The sequence below is a fragment of the Aethalodelphis obliquidens genome, unplaced genomic scaffold (genome assembly GCF_003676395.1).
Source record: "Aethalodelphis obliquidens isolate GAN/ISIS:26980383/991018 unplaced genomic scaffold, ASM367639v1 scaffold1, whole genome shotgun sequence".
Lineage (NCBI taxonomy): Eukaryota > Metazoa > Chordata > Mammalia > Artiodactyla > Delphinidae > Aethalodelphis > Aethalodelphis obliquidens.
The window spans coordinates 96595511-96622958 of record NW_020837945.1 but is presented as its reverse complement, the minus strand read 5'-3'; the positions used below and the strand labels follow the sequence as shown (position 1 = coordinate 96622958).

Genomic DNA, 27448 nt, shown 5'->3' with positions numbered 1-27448 from the left:
CTATTTGCATCTTTGTCCATCCCCAGAACCTGACACCTTGTCAACTATCACAGGTAAAAGCTTTTGAAGATCTACTGCTACTCTTGTCCTAATAAGGTCACTGACCTTTCAGGCTCAACTCCGGCCCGCCCCCTTCTTCATTTCCTCTCCTATCATTAGTCTGAAATGGCATCAACTACCTCTCAATTTTCCTCATCCCTTCAATGCTCCACCTCTTTAGTCCAAATTCACCTAATTAGGAACTTAATTTCCTTTTTTTCCTGATTGAGGAATTGATAACAGACAGATCCCATTCATCTCTGAATCACAGAAAATTGCATTGATGATCTCTTATTAAGGAATGCTAAGCATTTATTCTAGAAACTGTTTTCTGGAGGCCAAGGTTTTCCAAAGAGTATACTTTTCCAACCACAGAACTAAGAAAAAGTAAGTGTTGCTTTCATTTTATTTTTTAAACTAAAATGGGAAGAGGAAAATCATTCGAATCTGATAAATTTTACATTTATTCTATATTTCATTTTACATAGTCATAATTACTTATATTTAAAACAAGTAGATTGTCCTGTACGGTGGCAAATAATTGAGTTCTACTAGATTACCAGACAGGATTTAAAGAGACAGATATATCTCAGAAGGTTTAGTTAATAATTCCTTGAAGCTGGGTATTTTTGGAAAAATTATACAAAAAATTTTTTACACCAGGAATGATACATGTGGGCTAGATGTCTGCAACAAAATAGGGGTCACATATTAAAGCAACTATTTAGGTAATCAGCTAACTTTACTATGAAATTATCTCCTTGACTCTGACAGTGATAGTTTTAACTGTAGAGTTTTCTACTTAACTCAAAGCATATACATGAAAATATTCCTTGTATTTTTTCCCCAAAGCATCCTGTGGCCTTAAAAATTGGTGGTAGAAGAAAAACCAATCCAACAATGTTATTCCACTACTCAACTGAAACTTTTAATGTCTAATTTCAAGTCCTAATCATTCAAGGAATGAAAAGATCAACATCATTATAAACCTTGGAACTGACCATCGAAATAAATAGCATAAATAGCAAAGACAAGCCAGCTTCATTTTATCCAATAGGAATTTGAGCCCTACAGTACACTCTGCCACAGGGCATCAGCACAAATCATTTCATCAACATATATCTTATGACAAATCTACTCAATGCAGTAGAGAATTAGTGAAATAGCTGACTTGAGGAGAGAATGCAATTTCTTTAAGGAAAAGAAAAAGTCCCTTTCAAGAATATGTCTCATTGCTTTCTGCTTTCTTTGGTGGGCATTTGAACTGAATGAGGGTTAGAGCTTTGCTATCTGGACCAAAACTGTGCTAACATGATTTAGACTCTCCTGGCAAAAGGGAAGTTGATTTTAAATTTTTCCAAGAAGTCAAAATTTATTCTTATAAAGATAAAAGTTACCAAAACAAGCTGTTGAAACATTGCTCATTTTCTTCCTCATTGAATGATTCATACTACATAAGGCTATAGCATGTACAAAGGATCTGGCTATTTATAAGAGATAGCCATTGCTAAAATCACCTCAAATTCAGTTATCTGAAAAAAAATTTCTAGGAAAATAAAACAGAAAGTAAGAACAAAAGCACTTTTCAAAGACAAAATTAAGTTAATAAACTACCTCATCAATTTCAGAAAATAACGAACTATTTTTGCCTGAAAATATAATTGCTTATATCAGAAAAATCATTAGTAGTTAATTGTATAAGTGGAAAATTTACTCTAGTGAAGACTAAAGAATTTGAATTCTGACTATCGTGGAGCTCTACATAAAAACATTTCTAAATGGAAAAAAAGAAAGATCAGTTTTATAAAGTTGCCATATATTTCGTTTTCAGCTTCATCTCCTGATGCTACTCTAAATTAATCCTAAATAAATAAATGTAAATAACTAAGTGAAATTCAGAATCTTATCCAGGAAGCAGCAGTATTACAAAATCATTCAAACCAGCTAGGTTATATAGATGAAATATTAGTTGGAGAAGGAAAGAATTAAAGAATTAAAACCTAATAATGTCTTCTAAACACGTGAAAGATAACCTTATTTCCTTCTTGTACATGTATCTTAAAGACTTGTATTTCTACAAACCAATTACTGTCCTGACACAAAACTTCATATATAACTATATAAATTCTGTAACTGGACATATTAGTAAAGCTAGTTAGAATTTATTATAATATGACTATAAAATTTTTTCTCAAAATATTCAAATGATACAGCATTTGACCCTAATTCTTCTATTAATAAGGAGGATACTTTTTTTTATAATATATGGGACAAGGATTAAATTTTTTAAGGAAACGAGAGAATATTTGTTCAGTTCTACAGCTAACTGGTAGATTTCACATAGCCGAAATCTTTTATCGTTTCTTTCCTTTCTACTTTGTAAACCTACTTAAGGTTATTATATAATGACCTGAGTAATGAAGTCCTGAAGATTTTTCCATTGAGAATGGAATTAATCCCAATGTACTGAGAGATTTTTTGTAAATAATCAAAATAGTGTTAAGAAAAAATTAAAAGAAGATATTATGGCATTTTTAATCCTAATACCAAAAATATCAAACCTAGTAAATAAGATCATATTCACATGTTTTTGACACTCACTGACAATAATCCCAGAAAAATTTGCCATCCCCCCAGACTGCTCAAGGACACATTAACTCTCAGAAACCTCATGCCTAGCAATTTCCCCCCTTATTCCAAACAACTGATCATTATTTCTCCTCCAAAGCTGCCAGAAATTCCTCACTGTCCATAAAGCTTAATTTACTAATTCATAATATTCCCATATTTTTGGATTAAGCTACCTTCACAAGACACAAAAGAATATATTTTCCAAAAATTGGCGGTTTCTGTTTCTCTTTTTGTAGTTTAGTGTGGTCATATTATCCACGTGTTAAATCCTAGCCTAGACTTTAACTTGTATATTGGAAATACTATATAGCTGTACCCCTAGGAAATGTGTGCAAAATTTAAAAGAATTCAAATTTTATGGCTAAATCCTAGAAGACTGAGAAGAGGTAGAATGCCAGGAATGTTGCTAGAATCTCAGAATGTCAGGCCAAGTGAATGGTCGCCATGAAAATACAGCTGATATGTCTGCGTGGGCATATGTTTGTTCGGTCTTTTTCTCCCCTTCCCGACCTGGGGCTTCAGCTTTAGGTCATTCTGCAAACAAGCCCCAGGAGACACACAATTACACTCCCCTGGAGACTGACCCCTTAGAGTGCCCACCTGTAGCCAAACACAGATAGCATCCCGGAGCAATGAATTAGCACTCTAAGCTGATTAGAGCAGCTCTGCACAACTCTATTTTATTGACACAATGAAGAGAGGACAGAAAAGGGCCTGAAATGAGAAAATCATTTCCATGCTGACTGAATTAAAAGAACAAAAGAGCTCCTTGCAGTTGCAGCATTCAATTTGTCGGGGAAAAAGGAAGCCACTTAATGGCTCACAATAGATCTGAGTAGACAGATGAAATTTAAAACTTCAGCATGAGTGCGATTAGCAGCGCAACATATTCTAAATCATTTCCTCCATATGCATAATTTCATTTGATTATTTAGTTCTGAGTTTTACAAAAACACTGAGCTAGATGTTACCTTCAAAATGCCTTGACTTTTCATTTTTCAAAATCACAGAATGGTTTCTCATTGTATGTTAATGTCCTCGGTGACAATGTAAATTGAACAAAACAAGCGTGGCTCGTGTTTTCCTTTCGCCTTTAATTTCCAAAAGTGAACGTATAAACAGAGGTTAATTTGTGGAAACTAGGATTGCAAAGTAATCTTCTACCAAATAATTTGCAATTTGAAGTCAAATAAATTACATGCAACAGATGCCCTTCCACATGGGGTAAAAGGCAACCCATTATTGCACCCAGAGGCTACAAATAAACTCCACCGTGTTAAACTCAAATGTCAATACTGATGTCTTCCTTAGTTTAAGAGATATCATTAATATCACTAAAAGCAATATAGTTAAAACTTCAGTTTCCAAATGTATGGTCTTTATTTAATTTTGCTCAGTTAATTATACTTTTGCTTGTTCTGACTTCTAAATTCTTGAGTTAAATTGAATCTGAAATTGATGTCAAAATGATCACTTAATAAGCAAGACTTATCTTTAGATATAAATATGTTACAGCAATGAAAATGCTCTAGAATTCCTCTTTACTGTTATTTTTATTTTCCAAACTTATAAAAATAAAATCTAAATGTCTAAACCATATATGAAAAACAGAATTTTTTTTCCTGAATGACTCGAAAGTTTGTTTTCAATGGAGATTTTTCTCTTGCCGGTGTTAATTTTCAGTGTTTAAAAATAAAAAGAGTGGAAGCAAAGATCCTAGATTTTGGCTAAGCTCACATTTTCATTTTCTACGCCTAAACTCCTGTTAATAAAGGCTTTTTGGTTAAAGTGGTCCTTCAGATTTTTAATCTCTCATCTTGGCTCCTAATTTAAATGAAGAAAATTCAGTCTTTCTGATGGTGAAAGCATCCTTTGCCAAAGTGTTGAGGTGCAATGTAAATTGAACAAAAAATTACAGAACTAGTTGAAAGAGAAAAAATTACTCTGAGATACCTTGGGATTCGATATTTGGGGTGCATTAGTACTTAATTTGCTAAGTGAAATTTTCCTGGAGGAAAAACCCAAGGTAGTGTAAGGATGATGAAAGCACAAGTGATCTCCCCAACAGCTTCCATTCTCTTGACTAAATGAGGTAAGGGTTTTTTTATATAAAGAGAAACTATAAAGCTTGTGGATATTTTAACAAAATCAACATAGTGTAACTTTGCTGACAGCTTGTCACATTTCACTGACTGTCTGTCTGGGGTACCGTGATAACATCTGCATTCACTCAGTATGAGAGCTTAACATAAGACAAAAAAGTGGGTCCTGCCACAGACGGTTCCATGAGTCTGTCAGTTCTGACATGTCATCTGAATTTTTTGAATCACTAAACACTTTTGAGACTCTGGTACTTATTATCTTTCCTTAGTTTTCTATACTCGCTTAGCAATGCTGGAAAATGTAAAATTTGCAAGTAAGGTAGTGGACGTCCCAGGCTTTTTGTTGTCTAATCCGCAGGCCCTCATTCATGCTCACTGTTAATCTCTTAAGACATTATAAAACTGTTAGACAAAGAAACGTGAATACCTCTGCTTCTTTCAAGAATGGGAGGAAACCAAGGAAAATCGGGATCATGCTAAGCTATTCTTTTCACTATGAAAATGGTAACTTAAACCTGTTGCATCAGATTATCTATAATTCCCCATACTAAGGCAAATGTTTTTGAAGAATGAACAAGAGTAGTGTCACAGAAGGAGAGACATGATCACAGAATTTTCAAAATCTGCCAAATTTGATGTCAACAGAGCATTGGGATCCCGGTTGTTGAATTTCTCACTGTTTCTATTTTTTATGCCATGGTACATGACATGTGGTTAACATGCTTTCATGAAAAAGTTTACCAATACTCACTAGTAATCATCAAATAGTTCAGATAATTTTGTTCTATATTAGGAACACTGGGAAAGCTAACGGCTACCTAACAACAGCCTTAAAAATGTGGCTAAAATTCATTAGAATGCTACATATCACAGATTTTAACGAGTAGTTTTGCCATCAAAACTAGAAAACTTTATAGCATTGTTTCTGTAAAGCCTAAATATAAATGGATCCTTGGAGCCAGAATGTTTTTTTAAACCACATAAAACAGCCAAAGCTGCATTTCTATCTCCTTTTTGCAGTCACTCAAGACATTAAGTTAAAAGTATATGCATTTGTTCTCTAAGTAACCAAGAGACAGGGAAGAGAGAAAATAATATTAAATTAAGAGGCAAATTTTCTCTGGACCCCAAATCCCTATTTCCCTTTTTCATAAGCACATGTTTAACACCTGCAAATCATTTCAGTATAGATAAATGCCCCTGTGAGTGACTAACTACAGGTGTGTTTCCCACCTGCATCCTCAAAATGACTAACTGTCCCCCAGATGGTCAAATCCTGTGCATATGTGCTCTGATGAAAAGTGACACATATTAGTTGGATAACCAGTTAATTTAACCAAACCTATTAGGTGAAGGGAGTGGGATTGACATTTGGCTAAGGGCAAGAAAATAAAAAATAAACAAAAAGAAGACAAGAGAAAATAAAGAGGGAAAGAGGAAGAAAGACAAGGAAAGGGAAGAGGGGAAGGGTAAGAAAACTGTCCTGAGTCACTGCCGTCTTCCACTGCCGGGGCGAGGACACGAGGTAGACACCCAGGGCATGCTTGCGGAGTTAATACATCAACGAATTAGTAATGAGCAAAAATCAGGATGAATTTTGGAACCATGTATTATCTTCTGCCCCTCATAATGCTTTAAATTCAAACTGAAAAACAATTTTCCATCGAAGTAAACCTCCCTCATGGAGGAACAGGGTAGACAACTCTCACACTGACGATTCCTCTGCCGTAAATAGAAGATTTTGTGACCATTTCTCACTTCCTTTGGCATCTTGGCATCTTGTCACTCTCTCAAGAGCTTCAATGAAATGTCATTTGCTTGATGTTTAGTCTGTGCCTAAAATGTCAGCTGTTTATTATTTTTACATTTCGACGCTAACACAACAGCACTTCAGAATAAAGGGAAAGGTTTCTGACACATCTCAATGACCAAAGGACTTGTATTAAATAGATGTTTTCAGTCTTCCTGAAAATACAGGGTCACTCATTTTTAAAAAGTTAGATGGACCAGTTTTCATTACTACATAATTCTCTCCCGACCTTTTTTGTAATCTGCCTATGAGCGGCCCCGTTTTATACGCCGTATTATTATTTCAAGATGGGTATGCTTCGTCTAGAGCCACAGAAAATCACCTTTTCTTTATACAGAAGACCAAGACAGCGGAAGGATTTCGAGCCCTGGACCAAGAAGTCAAAAAGATAACTGTCCAAAGGCAGTCTTTCTGCCCTTCCTAAACTCCTGAACTCAGGGGTCTCATAGGGAGGAAGCATTTGAGTTCTAGACTAAAATGAATAGAAACTATTTAATGTGTGAGAGAGTAAACACAGATAAAGTTTTCCATGAGACTGGGGTAAACTTATAAAAGTTATAAAGAGGCTGAAAACAAAAATGGTTTTCAAGTGACGACGGATAAATTCACAGCTGACAGAGCCTCGGAGGGGGGCAGCTGAGATGGAAATACCACCTGATTTATGCTATATTTTCAATCTCTTCCATGTTGGGTCATGAATTCTAACATCCTATTGTGGCAAGTAGTGCTTCTTTTTCATCTTTCTTCCTCTTGTAGAATTAACTACTCCTCCAGCTCCATCCCATCCACACTAAATCTAGTCTACCAGAATTCAATTAAAGAAGGTCACGTTTATCTATGTCCATATTACATCCCATCAGAATTCTGACCTTCTTGACTTAAAAGTCCTAATATTTTAAGCATTACCTTACCTGGTTACAGCACCTTTCGTCCTATCCCATAGAAACATAAGGCAAAATGGCTTTTTATCCCTTCTCAACACTTCTTGGATGAATGCGATCGGGGATCAGTGCTCTGAGGTGCGTAGCTGGACTATACATAGTAATTCAAACTCTTCCATCATACTTTACAACTGCATCTTAGACTCTCAGTGAGGTTCATGGAAGATTCGCAGAGCAGAAACTAAAGCCAATTGGAGATCCATGTCTCTATCAATCAGTTATGGTGGCTGAGTAAGGAATCAAACTTCAGATGAACACTTTTTGAGTCAAGTTCACCAAGTGACATTATATACCTCCTCACTGTAATACCTTTCATAATGTTCTGGACAAATCAATGTTCAGGGGTCCATATGGAGCTCTGTAATTCAAATCATATCAATTCATGATTTCATCGAGTACTACTTTCCATATTTTTTAGCCTGGCTCATCTATAGGCAAACCCAACTATTCTTCAACCTTTATACTGCTGACAGTACTCTTATAGAATTAACATCTTCAAAGGAGAATTTCCAGGCTTTGGAAGGTCCAAGGAAAGTGGAAATTCTCTTGTTAAAATCATATTCACATTTGGTTTTCTCAAGATTACTGCCTTTCCCAAGTTAAAAAAAGAAAACCAAGTCCTAACTTCTTACGAAACCTTCTAATTAATACATTACTAAATCCAGATTGTTCTCAGTGGAGCGCTCCACACGAAGAGAGATCTTAGGATATAGAAGAGTTTGTGTAAGTAAAGAATCATTAGTATATGGTAGTTTGGTGACAATTTAGTCCATGCTGTGGAAGTTAAAAGACATTAACATTAGGTTATAATAGTCAGGAGAACTGAAGGGAGAAGACAGCTGTGCCCCAGGGAAGCAGAGGCACCTACCACTGGTCCACCCTACAAGCCTTCTTTCAGGAAGCTTCTACCCATTGTCAGGCAAACTCAACTTCGGGCTATTGTTTATTTCAGCCATAAATCCCCGACCAAATAATTCAGGTACCCCCATCTAATAGCCCATGAGTCGAAGAGCCTACCCTCAGAATCCAGTAGCACATATTTTGGTTATTTCTTTATGAGAAAAAAACCCCAAGCTTGTGACGCTTCCTGCATTCAGAATGCTCAGAGGTAATTGTGAACAGTGAAATTTTACATGTGAGAAGTTATGCTGGGTCTTCTGCAGAGTCTGATCTCCAAAGTTCTGCCCAGAAAGTCTCAAGATCCCACTGACCCACCAGGTAAAATTTAAGAAAAATTTAAGAATAAATAAATGACAATATACAAAAAGATTAGGATATGTATTTCCACTCATCAGAAATACTTCCATACACTTAATCACAATATATTTAGTTATGACATTATTCTCAGTGATTCAGAGCCATCTCACTTAACAGGGAATTCCACTGATGGAGTAGGGCCCAGGAAGAAAGCAAATTCACAAGATGGCCAGGGTTGTTATTTCCATGGGACAAGGTCAAAGTTTTGTGAAGAGGCAGAGTATGCTTTTCTCACTTAAGATTAGACATTGCAACCTTAGCAAGATACTTGCTGTCACGAGGTGTGTTTGTTCTTAGGTTATTCAAAAAGGACACCACCACAGTCCTCATTGAAGAAGAGCAGGAACAGGAATAAAAGCACACCTACATCCCCCAAAATCCATAGACGAGGTCAAACTTCCTGCAAGAGAAAATCTGCCCCATTACTATCTAGCTGAAACCTGAGGGGGCAGAGTTGGCAAGACACGGTAGTGTCCAGAGCCAAGGAAGATGAGGAAGAGTAAAGAGGAGAGAAGGCCCTTCAAAAGAAGAATACAGGCTTCCCTGGTGGCACAGTGGTTGAGAGTCCGCCTGCCGATGCAGGGGACACGGGTTCGTGCCCCGGTCCGGGAAGATCCCACATACCGCGGAGCGGCTGGGCCCGTGAGCCATGGCCGCTGAGCCTGCGCGTCCGGAGCCTGTGCTCCGCAACGGGAGCGGCCACAGCAGTGAGAGGCCCGCGTACCGGAAAAAAAAAAAAAAGGAAGAACACATCGAGAGAGTTATGGTTGAGGGGGGCTTAAAGGGTGAGCTCTCACCGCTCTCAACCCCACCCTAGCATGCTACGAGAGCATAAGTTCATCGGACAAATAGTCAAACCTCCTCCTCTGCACTGTTTAGAAATGCTCACTCAAGTCTTTAGTGAAAGAACCTCTCAAACCTCCATCAATGTTTCGAGTATGTCGGGTCCAGGAAGGTCACTTGCCCACGCTACTCAGAAAGGAGTCACCTTTCTGTGATGGGATGGCTCTGTCAACCTCAGGAGCTCCAACTCCAAAGACTGAATTCCCCAATCCTTCTCTCACAAAAGAAAGGATACAAGGAGCATCCCCAACTTCGGAATGACGATGGTGATGACGACTGTTAAAATCAGTTTGCTTTGAAGTGCCTGCTACAGCATGTAAGGCTGCTGCAGCATACTCTAAGCCTTTACAATACTCTGCAATGTAATCTTCACAAAAATCCTGCCAGGCAGATCCTATTGCTACTACCGTTTTACATGAGGAAACTGAGACAAAAAGTGGTTTAGTACTTGTTCAGGGTCACAAAGCTAGTAAGTGGTGGAGAATTTGAACCAAGTTCATTTGTCTTTAGACTCAGTGCCCTCAGCAGTCCCTGTGTTACACTCCCTCTTTTTTTTCTTTTCAGAGACAAGCCCATGACACCTGTGTTATATTTGAGAGGACCAAATGGTATTTTTTAACATTGCCTTAGTATGCAGTTGAGGTTGGACTAAGTCGTGCCCCAGGGACAGAATGAAATTTATACCTGTATCTTTTCAAAGATGGCTAGGAATAGAATCTTCTCTCTAACCAACTTACTTTCCTTTCAAAACAAGGCTTTTGTCTTAAGCTGCCTTCCTTACTAAAATATAAATTCCAAAAAGAGACACACATATCAAATGTGCTTTGATTTCAGGTTTACAAAACACAATTATACTAGTTCAATACTAGTCCAATTATACTAGCTTTCTACTTAATTTAAGGTGCACAGGTCCCAATAGAAGTAAAACCTCTAAAAGCATGACAACATAGAGCACGTCCACGAGGATAAAAAGAAGTAAGGAACGGGTGTACAAGACAGCATTCAAAAACTCAAAGTCAGAGCTAGACTAGACTTCAGTCAGACCTCAGAGGAGAAACTCAGGTGACTTTCCCAAGTTCCCAAGTCTGAGATGAGGCACGAACTCAAGGTTCCTGGCACCTAGGCCAGTGTCCCTTCCACTATCCCTCAAGGCAAAAACACAAACCACTAGACGGCTGACAAAGAAGCAAGCCAGGGAGCCACGCCGCAAGAATGGCCAGATTGTTGAGGGAAGGGGGGCGGGGAGAAAGAGTCAGGGCTGAAGAATAATATGGTTTTACAGAAATCTATTTGCAAGTAGATCCTGCGGTTACCAACGTGGCTGCCCAAGAGAAAGAACAACTGACTGACAGCACGAACAAAGGCAAGGACACTCTCACAAAGGGAGATACAGGAGTCGCAGGGCTTCGCGCATATCACTAATACACTTCATCAAGTTGAGACCAAGAATAACAGTGAGGAAAAGCCCACCATACACAAGGGTCCCTTTATTCCTTGGGCTTTCCTGTTTCACACACACTTTACCTGGTGAAACATTAGACCTTTTGCTTCTATTTCTGCAGAATCCTTTTTGATTTTTCCACATTCAACTAGCACATTTCGTAACTATTTAGTGTTCCTATTTTTTTGCAAAGTAATGTGCTGTACTTACAGGTGACATATTTGCAAGTTAATGAAATCAGATGAAAACAGCTTAGATTAAAATTTCCCCATTTATTCACTACAGTGTCTGCCACCTACTGTTCAGCCACAAAATACTGCAGCCCCTGCATCAATAAAACTTGGTATGAATATTCTCTGAGGTGGAAAGACTCGATTAGCCTTTTTCCCCCCTCCTCTCCTGTTCTTTGCTTCCAACTGCGTTGAGCTTTGGAACCTTCTGACAAATGGCCATTATTCTCTGGGCTAGTAAAAAATTTCTAAACTTTAGGGGAAATGTCATTGGTCAAAAGCCCAAGGGAATTGGCTCGTTGAATTAAATGATAAATATATGCATTTAAGGTCATTAGAGACTTTATCTCCTGTGAAGGCTATATTTGTCAGATTGATACAATTTCTCTCAACCGAGTACTTAACTCCATCGGCCAACATTATTACGATTATTCCTTTCCCTTTAAGTGGGAGACTTCTGGTGAACAGCACGTGTGTTCTTTCTGGTGCTGCTTCTTGAGCGATCAAGGCCCACCTTTGTTTCATTTCGTATGCAATTTTCACCTCTGACCCAAGAAATGAGTCCTGGGCTTCCTGAACTTTATTGCCTGTTAATAGACTGCTGGCTCTCTTTTCAGCAGTCATAGAAATGGTGGAGAGGCATTTCATTTAAGAGGCTGGCAGACTGCAGTCCAAAAGACAGTGTCAGAATTAAAAGTCAGCCTGCCCGAGAAACAATATAAAGACCACAGTGACATGAAAGAGGAAGTTTTCTATATTCCATCCCAGATTGAACACCTGGTATATAAATAAGAACAGCATCCCAGATCTAATTATTTTCCCACCACACAATGGCAGACACCCTGAATGGTGCTAAGTGATTGATCTAGTAATTCATCTTCAACTTACACCTATCTACATATTTTGTTTCTCCTCATTAAACTGGAGACATCAGTGACAAACTTATGAAGTGGCAGTCCTTGGCCTCATAAAACGCACGCAGATGCTCATCAGAGGCTCTTTCCTGCCTACTTCTTAGTGACACATGTTTATAATTTTGTCTGTGCTTCATTTGTTGTGGTTTACTCTTAAGTACATCTGTTCAATTAAAATGGAAACGTGTGACATGGCCTGTACTCAGCAACTTTTGAGCTTGTTAATGAAGCGTTAAGGTTCCTGCTTTTGCTCTTTATTTGCAAAAGAAAATGATTGAAAAGTACAAAAAAAAATACCCTTTACAGCACATACAAAGAAGTCAACTGTTTTGTTAATAGTTAAGAAAGGACGTTATTACTGTATAAGAACACTTTTTTACATGAAAGGACATTATTAAAAATGATTTACTGCCTTGTGTTTGGAAACTTACAGGAAAAGTCTGATAATATATTAAACTTATTACGACTTCATATAATTTTGAATAATACTACTTTTTCCTTTGACAAGTGCAATAAACTCTACTGGTATAGACGTAGGTTGATTATCATGAGTCAACTGTGTTGCTTAAAGAAACATGTCCGAACAATCAGCTTCTGACGGCTGCATCTCCAGTTATTTACACTCACCATCATGGTAATAACTCACCACTTCTATATTAATAAGGCAGTGAAATTTATTATGATGGTATTGAAAAGTTATTAAGTACTGCATCCCAAGTGACAAAGTACCACAGCACTGTCACTATCCAAAAGCAGTTGCCCATTCATCACTTGCCTTTCCAGATGGTCCTGCATCTTTATCGCTCCCAGGTTGGTGACATCACCTGTTCACCCACTCAAAATTGATGATGAAAGCAAACAGATCTATCTTACTTACATTTACCAAATCAATTTAATTTTTACAGGCCGTGGCTTGGTGACATATTGACTGTTTTCCTTAATGGCATCTACCGTATTTAATGCAAGGATGTCATGTTTGATTCCTGGCTTGCATAATGTGTCATTTCATAATAAATTTTTCTAACATATTTACTTAACAGAAAGAATTATGATTGCTTGTCAGTTCTCTTATTAAGCACAATGATAATTTTTTTTTTCTTTTGAGTATCATCCATTGGGCAACAGAGATATTTTTAATCCCTCCTCATCTCTTAAGGGGGCATTGACTTGGATATAAAGTAAGTTCTAATCAAATGCTGGACATAGGACTGACCACTCTCAATCCTGGAGTTCAGTGTAAGGGTTTTTATCTCACTTAATTGTTATTACAGAAGAACTAGATTCTCAAGAGATTAAATAATTATCTCCTTAAGAGATTAAAATATTAGCAATAGCTAAAGACGAACATATGAAATGCCACTCCAACAGGACAACAGCTGCAAAACTGATTTGAATGTTTCATATGATATTTAATGTTTACTTCTCTGGATTATGACAACCAGTTCTCTTCAGTGACTGCAGATACATCAAATATATGTTAACATAAATACCTGCATCGTCAAAGGTCAAGATGCAGGATGAAAGCCTCGTCTACTGACTATCTAACACTCACACACGACACCCCTTTTCCCCAAGTTGATTTACAGATCCATCTGCTGCCCTTCGAGATATATGCTCATCTGACATGTGTCATCACTGCATTGTGTTGCATTTGTGCTACCTAAAGGGAAGAGATGACCAATGTCTGTATTCAGAGAGGTATATAGGGCCCAGATGGCAAATCACTGTGTAGCTTCCCCTGCCCCTGAAACCCTCACCTATACGATGTGTACACAAGTAAAAACAACGTCAAATAAACTCCAGGCTTGATTCTAAGAGAAAAACTGGGGAAGGGTCTGTGACAAAGGGAAACTGAGTAACCTACAGTGTATGTATCTATTTCTTTGGATATCATGACCTAGCCAAGAGAAGCCATAGGATAAATGTTTGAGAGGTTAGTGAGGGTAAGGAGAGGGAAAGGTTGGATGGCTCAGCCCCACATGCTGACAGACTGACAGCAATGGCTCTTGGTTACCTCCTTCTCTATCTGGTTCCCTCAGGATTACAGTAGCCAGCCTCCCCCACCCCTTCACGAAGGCTAGACATGGTCTGGAAAAATCTCCAAGGTTACTTTGCCCTATACTGAACCGATTGGGTCCCAGGATTAGTAACTTCCTGAGGAGATGGCAGGAATGTGGAAAACTCCACACAGAACCACTCTCAATGTGTGCTCCTATGTTTAGTCTCAGTCAAAGGAGCAGAAACTTATATGTCAACAACAGCATCCTAGCATGGTTTATATCTCTTTGGAAACCAAGTCCAGGGTTTCCTATATCCCTGTAATTGGAATGACACCAGCTCAAGTTAGGGAGAAAAAAGAAGAAAAAAAATACAGGAGGGCAGAGCCAGGTAACCTGCTCCTACTTGTAGATTAGGTTCATATAAGGAGGCTTTTCTTGCTCATCTATTGAGATGAACTTATCCTAACTCACTGGTTAGGCAGAGTCTTGCCCTTGGGTGAGGTTTCCAGGCAAACAGGGATTCAAGCTGGCAGTGTTGCGAGACCAACAAGAACATCGTTTTTCCAGGGCAGCTGGCCTCTGTGCCATGGTGGAGATTCTATGCTGCCGTCACACACCTGCTGAATTCCTACCACAAGAACCTAAACAAATGAAAAAAAGAAAAAACAAATCATCCACACCTGCGGCTGTCAAGCAGTTGAGGTTTCCGTGCCACGCCATGCACACCTGGGAAGCCTGGGCGGTCCGCTGCAGTGTCAGAGGAAAATACCACTGCCAGCCCATTGGAAGGAGGCACAAGCGCCCGCCTCTCATGGATCTGGGACGTGAGCTGACTGGCCAATAGTCACAGGTAATGCAAGTCATAGAAAGTATAATCATAGCCACAGAAAATATACGTGTATTGCCTATGAATGACGAAAACTCTAGGTGTGCGTGCGGCAGGAATAAGAGAGATTTCAGGGCTTCCCTGGTGGCGCAGTGGTTGAGAGTCCGCCTGCCAATGCAGCGGACCCGGGTTCGTGCCCCGGTCCGGGAAGATCCCACATGCCGCGGAGCGGCTGGGCCCGTAAGCCATGGCCTCTGAGCCTGCGTGTCCGGAGCCTGTGCTCCGCAACGGGAGAGTCCACAATAGTGAGAGGCTTGCGTACCGGAAAAAAAAAAAGAGAGAGAGAGAGATTTCAGAGTAGGGGTATCTGTAATAATTACCCTCTTCCCATCCTGCCCACAGGGAGGAAGGAGTCTTTTTTCCTGGATCAGTGGCTGGGTCCTTGTTCATTAGCCACATCCAGATGCCAGGTAACTTTTACTAGGTAATACTAGAATGGAGGAAGTCCATATTGAGTAAGTTCATCTACACGATTAAAATATATGTGTGTGTGTGTGTGTGTGTGTGTGTGTGTGTGTGTATGTGTGTGTGTGTATATATATATATATATATATAAAGAGAGACGGGGCAGGGAGAGAGGTCTGGATTATGAGGGTAGTGTTTAAGAGGGGAGAGTCTTTGAGAGCAGCACCTGCTGGATGTGTGAGATATTGAAAGAGCAAGAGAGTGAATGACAGGGATATACAGGGAGAAAGGACTTTATAAATGGAATCCCGTTTGACGTTTCTGAAAAAGACTTGTTTTGTTTTTTGTTGTTTTGGGGGGAGGAGGGACGGGGTTACAGTGCCTTTTTTTAACAGTGACTGCCAAGGCAGAACCATAAGGCACCCAACTTTATATGGGTTTCGTAGGGAAAGCCTTGGGGCCAAACATCCAAAACACTCAGATCTGAAATCCAAATCCAAAATGAAGATTCCAAAATGATACATTTTTAAAAACTTAAGAAAACTCATGTATTTGTGTGTGTGTGTAAGGTTGTACGGTTTGAGTTCTGGAGACACTGTTTTTGTATCAGATGACATTCTACCACTGACTTCCTAGGATTAGTTGGAGAAATACAAATTATTTTCTGTGTCTTGAGCAGCATTTAACTGGTGGAATAAAAGTCTGGTCTGAAAACTGATGGGATAACGTTTAATAGTGTGATATGGTTTGGATCTGGAAGTAGTAGAGATTGGGAGCAGATGGCAGGACGAACCATCCTAGAAGAAACTTTTAATTGTTCTTGAACCTGCGTGTCTTGTTCCTGGCCATGAATGCTCCTCTGAGAAGATCTCTCTGAGACTTTCTCCTTTGGTCACATTTTTCCACACGATGGTGTGGAGCTGCTCAGTGAAACAAGCTATTTCTCTGTAATGTTTGTTCATCTTCTATCATCAGTACAAGCAAAAGTTCCTTTACAACAAAAGTGCTGTCAAAAATCTGTGCCATACTAAAATCTTGTTATATCAAATATTGACTTGAAAGAAATGACAACCTAACAGGTAGCTGTTGGTATCTAATTGCTCGAAACACACAAAGTCCTTTTATATCATTCTTTGTCATAATGATAGCAGGCCACGTCTTGCTCTTTGTGATTATTTTAGCTTGAAAATCCTACTAATTATCATGTAGAAAATATTCTTAAAAAGCATACAATATTTGCCTTAACTTTAGCTTCAGCTATATCATAAAAGGCCAAAAGATGTACCAAAGCAAAAACAAAGATAGTATTTCTTTACTAAATTTTCAGTAATTAGCTGAAATGCTAATTCATTTTTAAATTTCTGGACAGAATTATGTAAAAAAGAAGTACATCAAAATTATTGTATGATTCTATTGATGTAAAAAATGCTACATTAATAAAATTTTTATTTATTGCTCAAATGAAACAATGTACAAATCCTTTGTGTTCCCAATTCTCCATACTACCTCCTTAACATTACTTGAACAAATTCTCTCCATATTGCTACACTAGACAAACTAGGGAGCAAAGAAACTGAACCAACTCTTTAACTTTCTAAGATAGATTTGAATCAGCTACTCCTTACTACTTCCCACTGCTTCCTAACTTATCCTCAAGGAAAAAGCTTAGAGAACAGAATATCCTGATGCAGTGGTCCCAACTTTTAAGTGTTCTAGAATAACAAAGCATTATAAAGAATCTCTGCCCCTGGATTGACCAAATGCTAGAGTCAATTGTCAAATCTCTTAAAAGAGGATCTTTCCTGAACAGTTCAGGTTTTGAACCCATGAGTTTTACTACTGATTTAGCAACTAAAGAGGGAAGCAATAATCATGCAGATGTGTGGGTGAATAAATATGGAACAAACTCATTTTGGTCCATTTTGTGGGATACACTTCCAATTGGAAGAAAATCGCCCACAATGCTTTTGAAAAATGAGTGACTCACATGCAAATTCTAATTGATCACCAAGGAAGGCAGAGTAAAACAAAAAACTCTTGATATTTGGGGAACTTCTCAAACTGTTTGATATCAGACTTGCATACATCTTCAGCTACACTTTGGAAATACTGGAGGTGTCAAAGCAGCCATAAGATGAGTAGACATGCTGAACTTCATCAATACCTTTCATGAAAGAAAGTATAAGATGACAGAGCATATGTGGTGGGGGTAATGGGATTCTGACATTTTCATGCACACAAAAAAAGATATCCTTCTTGAGCCCAGGTCAAAACTAGGGGTAGTTCATGGTGCCTCAGGAGAGTAAACTGCTATTCTCTTTTAACAACCTGAGATATGGTTTCTGCTATGTATTCTGGAAGGACACGATGAATAAAATAAATTGCACATTCTTTTCTTGATTTCATTATATTCTAAGAGAATCCATAATGTCTTCTTGGGCCTCAATGACAATCACGTTCAGGGTTCTATTAACTAAGCCTCACTTTTTCTCTTGGCATTTTCTCACTTTTATTATTTATTTAGGATGTGGACCATTTTTTTTTTAACATCTTTATTGGAGTATAATTGCTTTACAATGGTGTGTTAGTTTCTGCTTTATAACAAAGTGAATCAGCTATACATATACATATATCCCCATATCTCCTCCCTCTTGCATCTCCCTCCCACCCTCCCTATCCCACCCCTCTAGGTGGTCACAGAGTACCAAGCAGATCTCCCTGTGCTACGTGGCTGCTTCCCACTAGCTATCTATTTTACATTTGGTAGTGTATATATGTCCATGCCACTCTCTCACTTCATCCCAGCTTACCCTTCTCCCTCCCCGTGTCCTCAAGCCCATTCTGTACAGCTGCGTTTTTATTCCTGTCCTGCCCCTAGGTTTTTCAGAACCACTTTTTTTTATATTCCACATATATGTGTTAGCATATGGTATTTGTTTTTCTCTTTCTGATTTACTTCACTCTGTATGACAGACTGTAGGTCCATCCACCTCACTACAAATAACTCAATTTCATTTCTTTTTATGGCTGAGTAGTATTCCATTGTATATATGTGCCACACCTTTCTCTATCCATTCATCTGTTGATGAACATTATGGTACATGACTCTTTTTGAATTATGGTTTTCTCAGGATATATGCTCAGTAGTGGGGTTGCTGAGTCATATGGTAGTTCTATTATTAGTTTTTTAAGGAACCTCCATACTGTTCTCCATAATGACTGCATCAATTTACATTCACACCAACAGTGCAAGAGGGTTCCCTTTTCTCCACACCCTCTCTCCAGCATTTATTGTTTGCAGATATTTTAATGATGGTCATTCTGACAGCTGTGAGGTGAAACCTCATTGTAGTTTTGGTTTGCCTTTCTCTAATGATTAGTGATGTTGAGCATCCTTTCATATATTTGTTGGCAATCTGTATACCTTCTTTGGAGAAATGTCTATTTAGGTCTTCTGCCCATTTTTGGATTGGGTTGTTTGAATTTTTGATATTGAGTTGCATAAGCTGCTTGTATATTTTGGAGATTAATCCTTTGTCAGTTGCTTCATTTGCAATTATTTTCTCCCATTCTGAGGGTTGTCTTTTTGTCCTGTTTATGGTTTCCTTTGCTGTGGAAAAGCTTTTACGTTTCATTAGGTCCCATTTGTTTATTTTTGTTTTTATTTCCATTTCTCTAAGAGATGGGTCAAAAGGATCTTGCTGTGATTTATGTCATAGAGCATTGTGCCTATGTTTTCCTCTAAGAGTTTTATAGTGTCTTGCCTTACATTTAGGTCTTTAATCCATTTTGAGTTTATTTTTGTGTATGATGTTAGGGAGTGTTCTAATTTCATTCTTTTACATGTGTCTGTCCAGTTTTCCCACTTATGGAAGAGGCTGTCTTTCCTCCATTGTATATTCTTGCCTCCTCTATCAAAACTAAGGTGACCATATGTGCGTGGGTTTATCTCTGGACTTTCTATGCTGTTCCATTGATCTATATTTCTGTTTTTCTGTCAGTACCAAACTGCTTTGATTACTGTAGCTTTGTAGTATAGTCTGAAGTCAGGGAGCCTGATTCCTCCAGCTCCATTTTTCTTTCTCAAGATTGCTTTGGCTATTCGGGGTTTTTTGTGTTTCCATACAAATTGTGAAATTTTTTGTTCTAGTTCTGTGAAAAATGCCAGTGGTAGTTTGATAGGGATTGAATTGAATCTGTAGATTGCTTTGGATTGTATAGTCATTTTCACAATGTTGATTCTTCCAATCCAAGAACATAGTATATCTCTCCATCTATTTGTATCATCTTTCATTTCTTTCATCAGTGTCTTATAATTTTCTGCATACAAGTCTTTTGTCTCCTTAGGTAGGTTTATTCCTAGGTATTTTATTCTTTTTGTTGCAATGGTAAATGGGAGTGTTTTCTTAATTTCTCTTTCAGATTTTTCATCATTAGTGTATAGGAATGCTAGAGATTTCTGTGCATTAATTTTGTATCCTGCTACTTTACCAAATTCATTGATTAACTCTCATTGTTTTCTGGTAGCATCTTTAGGATTCTCTATGTATAGTATCATGTCATCTGCAAACAGTGACAGTTTTACTTCTTCTTTTCCAATTTGGATTCCTTTTATTTCTTTTTCTTCTCTGATTGCTGTGGCTAAAACTTCCAAAACTATGTTGAATAATAGTGGTGAGAGTGAACAACCTTGTCTTGTTCCTGATCTTAGAGGAAATGGTTTCAGTTTTTCAACGTTGAGAACGATGTTGGCTGTGGGTTTGTCACATATGGCCTTTATTATGTTAAGGTAAGTTCCCTTGGATGTGGACCATTTTTAAAGTCTTTACTGAATTTTTTACAGTATTGTTTCTATTTTATGTTTTGGGTTTTTTTGGCCACCAGGCATGTGGGATTTCAGCTTCCCAGGCAGGGATCGTACCCACACCCCCTGCAGTGGAAGTGTGGAGTCTTAATTCCTCACATAGTAAAATTTAATATCCAAACTATATTTGCCACCTTTTAAATAATATTGCAAACAATAAATACTTTTTATACAAGGTTTTATGGTATTATACATTTATTATTAGATTACATTTTTCTTTCCTAACTACCTATTAAAGACACCCTTTGGGATATTTCGTGGCATAATAATTCTATTGGAATCAATTCATTTCAGAATTATTAAGACAAAGGTCTTCACTTTTTAGTTATCTAGCTTTAAGGATATACAACTTGTCATGTGAACGTACCTTCTCATTAATGAATAAACATTTTCTCTGAAATCAATGCCAAACCAGAGAAAATTCATTTTGGGCCCAAGGAGATCTAGAGAGAAATAAGTGAGAAATATTGCCATTCAAAGGTACCTGGTACATATCTCTAAAATTATCCCATTTTTCTTTGTTACCAAACATACATTATTTGATTGTCAACCTCCTGACTCTGAACTCAGTTGTTAGGTATCTGGAAATTTTGATGTTGTTGTTGTTGTTGTTTTAATGTATGCTCATGTTTCAGTTAACACATAGATTGCATGTTTCAATGGGTAAGGCATTACCACAGGACCCAAAATCAAACTTACAAATGTGAGAGCTATTTCTTTTAAAATGATATAGGGAGGCACACATTCATTGTAATATCACATTTCAGGACTACATTGCTAGAATATAGTGTATTGTCAAAGCACTGCATCAGAATTATTTAATGAATGTCTGACTCCTGTAAAATCTCTTTCCACTATTCCTTCCCATCTATTTAACCCAACATAAGAGAAATTTACTGTCCACGCATGTCATTATTTTTCTAAGTCTGAATATGTGTATGCTTGAGGGGAGAAAATGAAAAGCCAAGTTCATACCTGGTATTTTAACTGATCAAGGTAATCTGGAGCAATTCTGGGTGAGACAGATAGAACAGAAGATTCGGCACCTAACAGGTGCACTGACTTACATCTACTCGCAGAGTTTTGTGATGGCCAATGACAACAAATATAGGCAAAGAAAATACGCTAAATGGCAATATTCCAAAGAAACAAAACTTCACTCTCTTTTTCCAATGAACCATTTCCAGACTATTAAAAAATGTGCCACGCAAATTGCTCTTTGGCTTAAAAAGAAATTTATGAATCTCTCCTGAATCCTTGTTTTAATTCTTAATTAGGAAGCAATCAGTGCCTCCTTTTCAATAAACTCAGAGTCACATAATTAGATCATCCTGGAGGTAACTGAACTTCTAGAAAACAAGTGGGAGAAAGAGCAATCATTTATAGAAAAATCAGTAAATAAAATATAATTGGCTTTTGCCCTATCTAATGACCCTGGGCTAGATCTGTGTTTTAGTCAAGCTTTTGTTGCTTTTCACCTTTATTAAGCACTTCTACCAGATAGAAGGCTCTTTGGTAGGCTTTTAACACACGATGTCACATTTTATCCTCACAACAATTCTAAGTGGGTACGTACAATTATTATCACCATGTAACATGCAAATAAACTGAGGGACAACGAATTTAGTAACTTTTCCCAAATCATTCAACTAGCACACAGAACCCTAAAGAGGATTTGAGCCTCAGAGGTCTCCCTCCAGAAGCCTGCTCCCTTCTGTTCTGCCAAGCAATTCCTATGTTATCACATAATGGTCATCTTAGAAGGAAGCATACAAGAAAACCTCAACTTGAACCAAGAGAATTTTTTAAATTATTCTTCACTAATCAGTAACTCTAAAGTTCTAAACGTAAGAAAAAGTGTTCTATCACTAATTACTTTTAGGTCCTAGAGACAATCCAGCACTCCCTAGTCTTGGAAAATCTCTTTGTTAGAGATAAGTCATATGCTTTGCAAGGTGGAAATCACTACCAAACTCTAATAATATTTTTAGAGTTTTTCTTTATTAAGTCAATACTGGTTTGGAGAAATCACACAAATGATGTTTTTTATGTTTATGGCTTAAGTTTACCTAACTGTATATTTTGGTCTATAGAACGTTTTTTCAAAAATAACCTATTTCTCAAAAATACAAACTTAAATGATTCCCCAGAAGTGCCCCTTTCGGGAAATATAGTTAACTTAAAAAATTATTTAAATGGGGTTCAGAAAGGTGGGCCCTAACTGCAATACTATCTTTGAGCTTTCTCTTTTAAAAACTTTCTTTGAAGAAACTACCATATCTCTTTACTTAATTTTAATTACATAACAGCTAATGAGGTGTGGCAGTTATTATTAGCCCATTAGTCAAATAAAAATGCAAGAATCAATTGATTAGGAGTAGTTTCCCTAGAATCACACAGTAGTGACAGAGTTAAGACTTCATTCTACATGTCTAAAATCCAAATTCTAGCTTTTTCATGGGCCTACCTAAGTCCTCACTTGTCATCTCTTTCAGAGTAACATAATCCTATATCCATTCATCCTTTCTTTCACTTATTCTTTCACTCATTCTGTTATTGAACAATTATTTTTAAATGTCTGTGTTATAGACTGAATGTTTAAGCCACCCCCAAATCCTTATATTGGAACCCTAGACCCCAGTGTGACTAAATTTGGAGATAGGGCCTTTAAGAGGTAATTAAGGTTCAATGAGGTCATAAGGGTGAGGTTCTGATCCAATAGGATTAGTGTTCTTATAAGAAGAAAGGACGTCAGAGCGTGCTCACCACCACCGCCTTCTCTCTCCCTCTCTCTCTCTCTCTCTCTCTCTCTCTCCTCTCTCTCTCCCTCTCCCCCTCTCTCTCCCTCTCCCTCTCCCTCTCCCTCTCTCTCTCTCTCTGTGTGTGTAGGTGTGTGTGCATGTGCATGCACCTAGGAATAGCCATGTGAAGACATAGCAAGAAGGCAACATCTGCAAATCAGGAAAAGAATCAGCTGAAACTTTTACTTCACACTCTAGCCTCCAGAATTGTGAGAAAATAAATTTCCTGTTGTTTAAGCCCCCCAGTCTGTAGCATATTGTTATAGCAGCCTGAGCCGACTAATCCAGTATGATTATTTCAGGTAATATACTTAGCATTAGGCAGCACAGATAGGACACAATCAAGACATTGCACTTAGTGGATACAACTATGCCAGCTCTCACGGAAATGTTGCTCTATTAGGGAAACTAGGCAAACAGTCTGGGTGCTGCACAATGCTTTAAGTTTTTTAGTATGGATTTATCTGATGCTATGGTGAGATAAAATGTAAGCAGTACTAAATTGTGACTAGAAAGGTCAGGGATGATGTCATGGAAGAAGAGAACTTGAGGAATGAATAGAAACTTGCTAAAGATGCGAAGGAAAAGGAGATTCCCAGGTAGGGAGACCAGTATGTGTAAAGAATGGAGGCTTGATAGAATATAGGAACTATAAATCAGACATGGTTGGTGTGGGAGAGAGTACAGTCAAAGATGATCCATTTTTTTGGCTTGAGCAACTGAACAGATGGTAATGCAATTTACTAAACAGGAAATGCACAAGGAGGGGGACTCTGAAGGGAGAAAAGAGCAAGCATAGTACGAGAGATAGGAATGACTTGTTCAGTTATGATAGGCTGGGTTTCTCTCAAGGAAATATTTAGTACAGAATCTGATGCATAGTAGGTACTCAATAACTGCTGAATCTGGGTTTCCTCTGTTCATGTTTATTTTCTTTGGCCTAAGAGGTTATTTTATCCTTCAATTCATCATTTTTTAGGAGTATCAGAAAAGAAGCCACACTAGTTAATCACAACTATTTGTCCAACCAAACAGGAGGGAAATCAGCTACAGTTGAGGGCCAATATGACATGAGAACAATTTAAAAGAGCACATGAGAGTAGGTCAGACGCCTTTGTGCAAGTGCCTTTGTTGATCATGATTGGATTAGGTATTAACCATGGTAAGATTTTTTTAAAAAAACAAAATACTAAAGTCAAGAACTCAACTGTTCCTCCGTGGATAACAAGTTTGCCAAAATCACCAAAAAGAGCTCTTTCTCTGGTTTTGTTCACAATACATCTAGAGCAGATAGTCTACAATCTCAGAAGCGAGAGACCATTAAAATGGCAAAGAAAACCACCGAATTGACCATCAACTGAATTCTTGAAGGAGAGAGAGGAAATGGGTGATCTTTAGCCAAAGAGTCATGAACTATTTGTAAAGTTATCTTGAATTCCAAGCAATAAAACAACTCAGGTTTGACATAATGAAAAGAATTACTTTACATTTTTCAAGGTAAGTATTTGCCCATGTATATACTGAAGATATTTTACTCCAAGGAGAAAAAAATTAATTATTTTTAAATTTCCTCTAAATATAGAACTATCCCCAGGTTCATCCCCGAATCCACAGCTATACTGTTTAAAAAGGCACAGACTTGCATTTACCAACCCTGGAATTGCAAAATGATTTCATTATTAAGTCTTGGTTTATTCCAAGCCTTCTGGATAATCTCGAACAGTACTGCACTTGTTGTTTAACTCTAGAGATTTTGTAATAAAAGTTTAATGAGTTACTTATTAGTAGAATGTTTATAGCCATTATTTTAAGGTGAACAATAATGACGTAAAGTTTGTACGCATTTGGTTTAAAACGTATTCAACTCACATATCAGTTAATGCTACAGTGATTTGTTAACAATCTCTTATCAATGTACATGTCTAGAGGCAATGTAGCTAAAACACAACTTTACCAAAGCTGTGGCTAAGAACAAAACTAAGGAAGGATTTCTCATTTGTAATTATGTGAAATCCAGATCTTAACTTTTAGCATTTCAGAATTTGAACAAGAATTGTTTTTATTATGGCATTTTGAGCAGATTTCATAAGGGGACACATATAAAGCAAAGGGACAAAAAATTGAAATTAAGTCCTGAAGGCACTGCATATTTATTTCTATTTAAAAAGCTAACCAGATATTCTATTAATGATCATAAATATTAAGAGAACATACCAAAATAAATCTATCCATTTTCCGTCTAACTGAAATACTGTGAAACCAAAGGTCAATCACATCTCCAAAACACACTTTCTTGCCCATGTAGAAATTTCCTACAAGTTTTTCAGATATAGGTCAGATATTCCAGGAACTATGATGCTGTGATTTAACCACAAAAGTTTTTAAGGTATAAAAATAAATGGGAAATATATATATATATACTGAATTTGTACAAAAATTATAAACTCAAAAGAATGACATAGTTACCTGTCCTTAATGAAACAAAATTTATTTAGATTTTGTAATTAGACCATAACTTCCCACTCTTACATATTTACAGATGGGTTCTATAAAAAGAATGACTGAAACTAGCAACTGATTTTCATATTGTTTTTTGCTGCCATTTTTATACATGAATTACTCATTAAATCAATTTGAATATAATCATCACAGGATTCAGTACAGTACACACATTCTGGAAGCGTGTAGAATCAAAGCAGGGTTATCATAAGAGGGGTAAAATATATTAGAACACAGAGCAAAATAAACACATAGAATGAAAGTAAAACCAAATTAACTCAAAGCCACAAAATGCAGAAGACTAATGTTTCCTCCAATCTTCCAAACCCCCTTCCCAAAAAAGAAAAGATAAAATACAATGAACATGTCATATGATGACTTTTGTTTGCTTACGCCACATACCGTAGGGATGGCCATATTCAATGTTTCCAAATACTAATAAAAAAACTATATTTCTATCCTTTAGTATGTTTTCAAGATACTATCCTTTGATCATTCAAGGAACCAGTTGAGTTCCTTTCTATCATGCCATATCTTTAAGCAATACTTTGTTTCTATCAAGCAGTGAAATTGTAAGGGAGGTTCATCCTTAAAAATCTATTTGAAGACATTTTGCAACAAATGGAATTTGCTTATTTTATGGACATTTAAAAAAGTAATCTCTTCTTTACACATGTTAATATATATAAATGTGTTAACTCAAAATATATTCTTACCTCCCATCCATAACTGGGGTCTTTCAGGTTTGACCTCTGTTCTCCTACATAAGGCCCAAACTTTTCACCTGCTTCAATTTTCCTTTTGGTCCATATTCCAAGGCCTGCTCCAGGCATATTTGACTCTCGAAGTTCAAACTCAGCAGGAATGGGGATATCATCAGGGATGTAGATGGGGGCTTTGTAAGGAGAGCCCTCCTTCGGAGTGAATGCTTCGCTGGATGTAGCTGGAGAGCATGGCTCTTGAATATTGGGGGAGAGAGTGCTGGCTACTCCAACTGCATCTGGCATTTCTTCCAAAGGAATTTCAGGGTAGCTGCCATACACACACTCATTACCTGTGAATAAATAAAAAGTTCATTAATTCCTACTAATATAGAAGAGACAGAATTCCACATCTCAATCTTAACCTTATAAAGTTGTTGCTTTTTAAAGACAAAATAGGAAAGACCAGTGTTAAATTATGCCTGCATTAAAATCTGTTATTCACAGATGAAGGAGGGGGGAGGGATTATTGCCTCTTTGGTTTATCTGTGTTGAATCCATAAATCAAATGAACTAATCTTTAACTGCCAGTTCTCTCATGGACCAGCTCAACCTATTATGCAGTTGGGAAACAATCAGCAATTTAAATATTATTATGAACAAAGTAGAGATAAGAAGTAAACATATGTGTACCTACAATCCTGCAAACCATCCCCAATTGGGAGCTAATAGCGTTATACAACGTCTTGGAAAGTTATATCATGCAATGATATCTTGGACTAAATTGTAGGAGAGTCATGAAAGATTCCAAAGGCTTCCATGTGCAACAAGGCTTAAATTTATATGGCAGGATTATTTATTGGAATATTAATTTATGTTTGTTCTTTATTTTTCCTTTCTCATTTCAAACACATCGTCAAGCCCTTGGTATTTCCTTGCCTCAGTAACTTACACAGCACAGAGAGTTAAAGTTACTTGATGCTAGTGATTCCTCTGGACATTTGTAAAAGCTAAAATCCTTGAAGAAATTAGGTGAGTTTTCCAGAGGAAAAAAAGAGAAGACAGTGTCTTGGGGTGCACCAAA

General features: G+C 37.4%; 1 protein-coding gene across 7 annotated transcripts in view; it reads right to left on the bottom strand.

Moving 5' to 3' along the window:
- Nucleotides 1-27448, bottom strand: part of MECOM (MDS1 and EVI1 complex locus) — a 568287-nt gene that overhangs the window by 260859 nt on the left and 279980 nt on the right. For all 7 annotated transcript variants that reach the window (XM_027112184.1, XM_027112201.1, XM_027112273.1 and 4 more), the window contains exon 2: nucleotides 26380-26717. In XM_027112184.1, the coding sequence (XP_026967985.1) occupies nucleotides 26380-26717 (338 nt within the window). The remainder of the gene's footprint in view (nucleotides 1-26379; nucleotides 26718-27448) is intronic.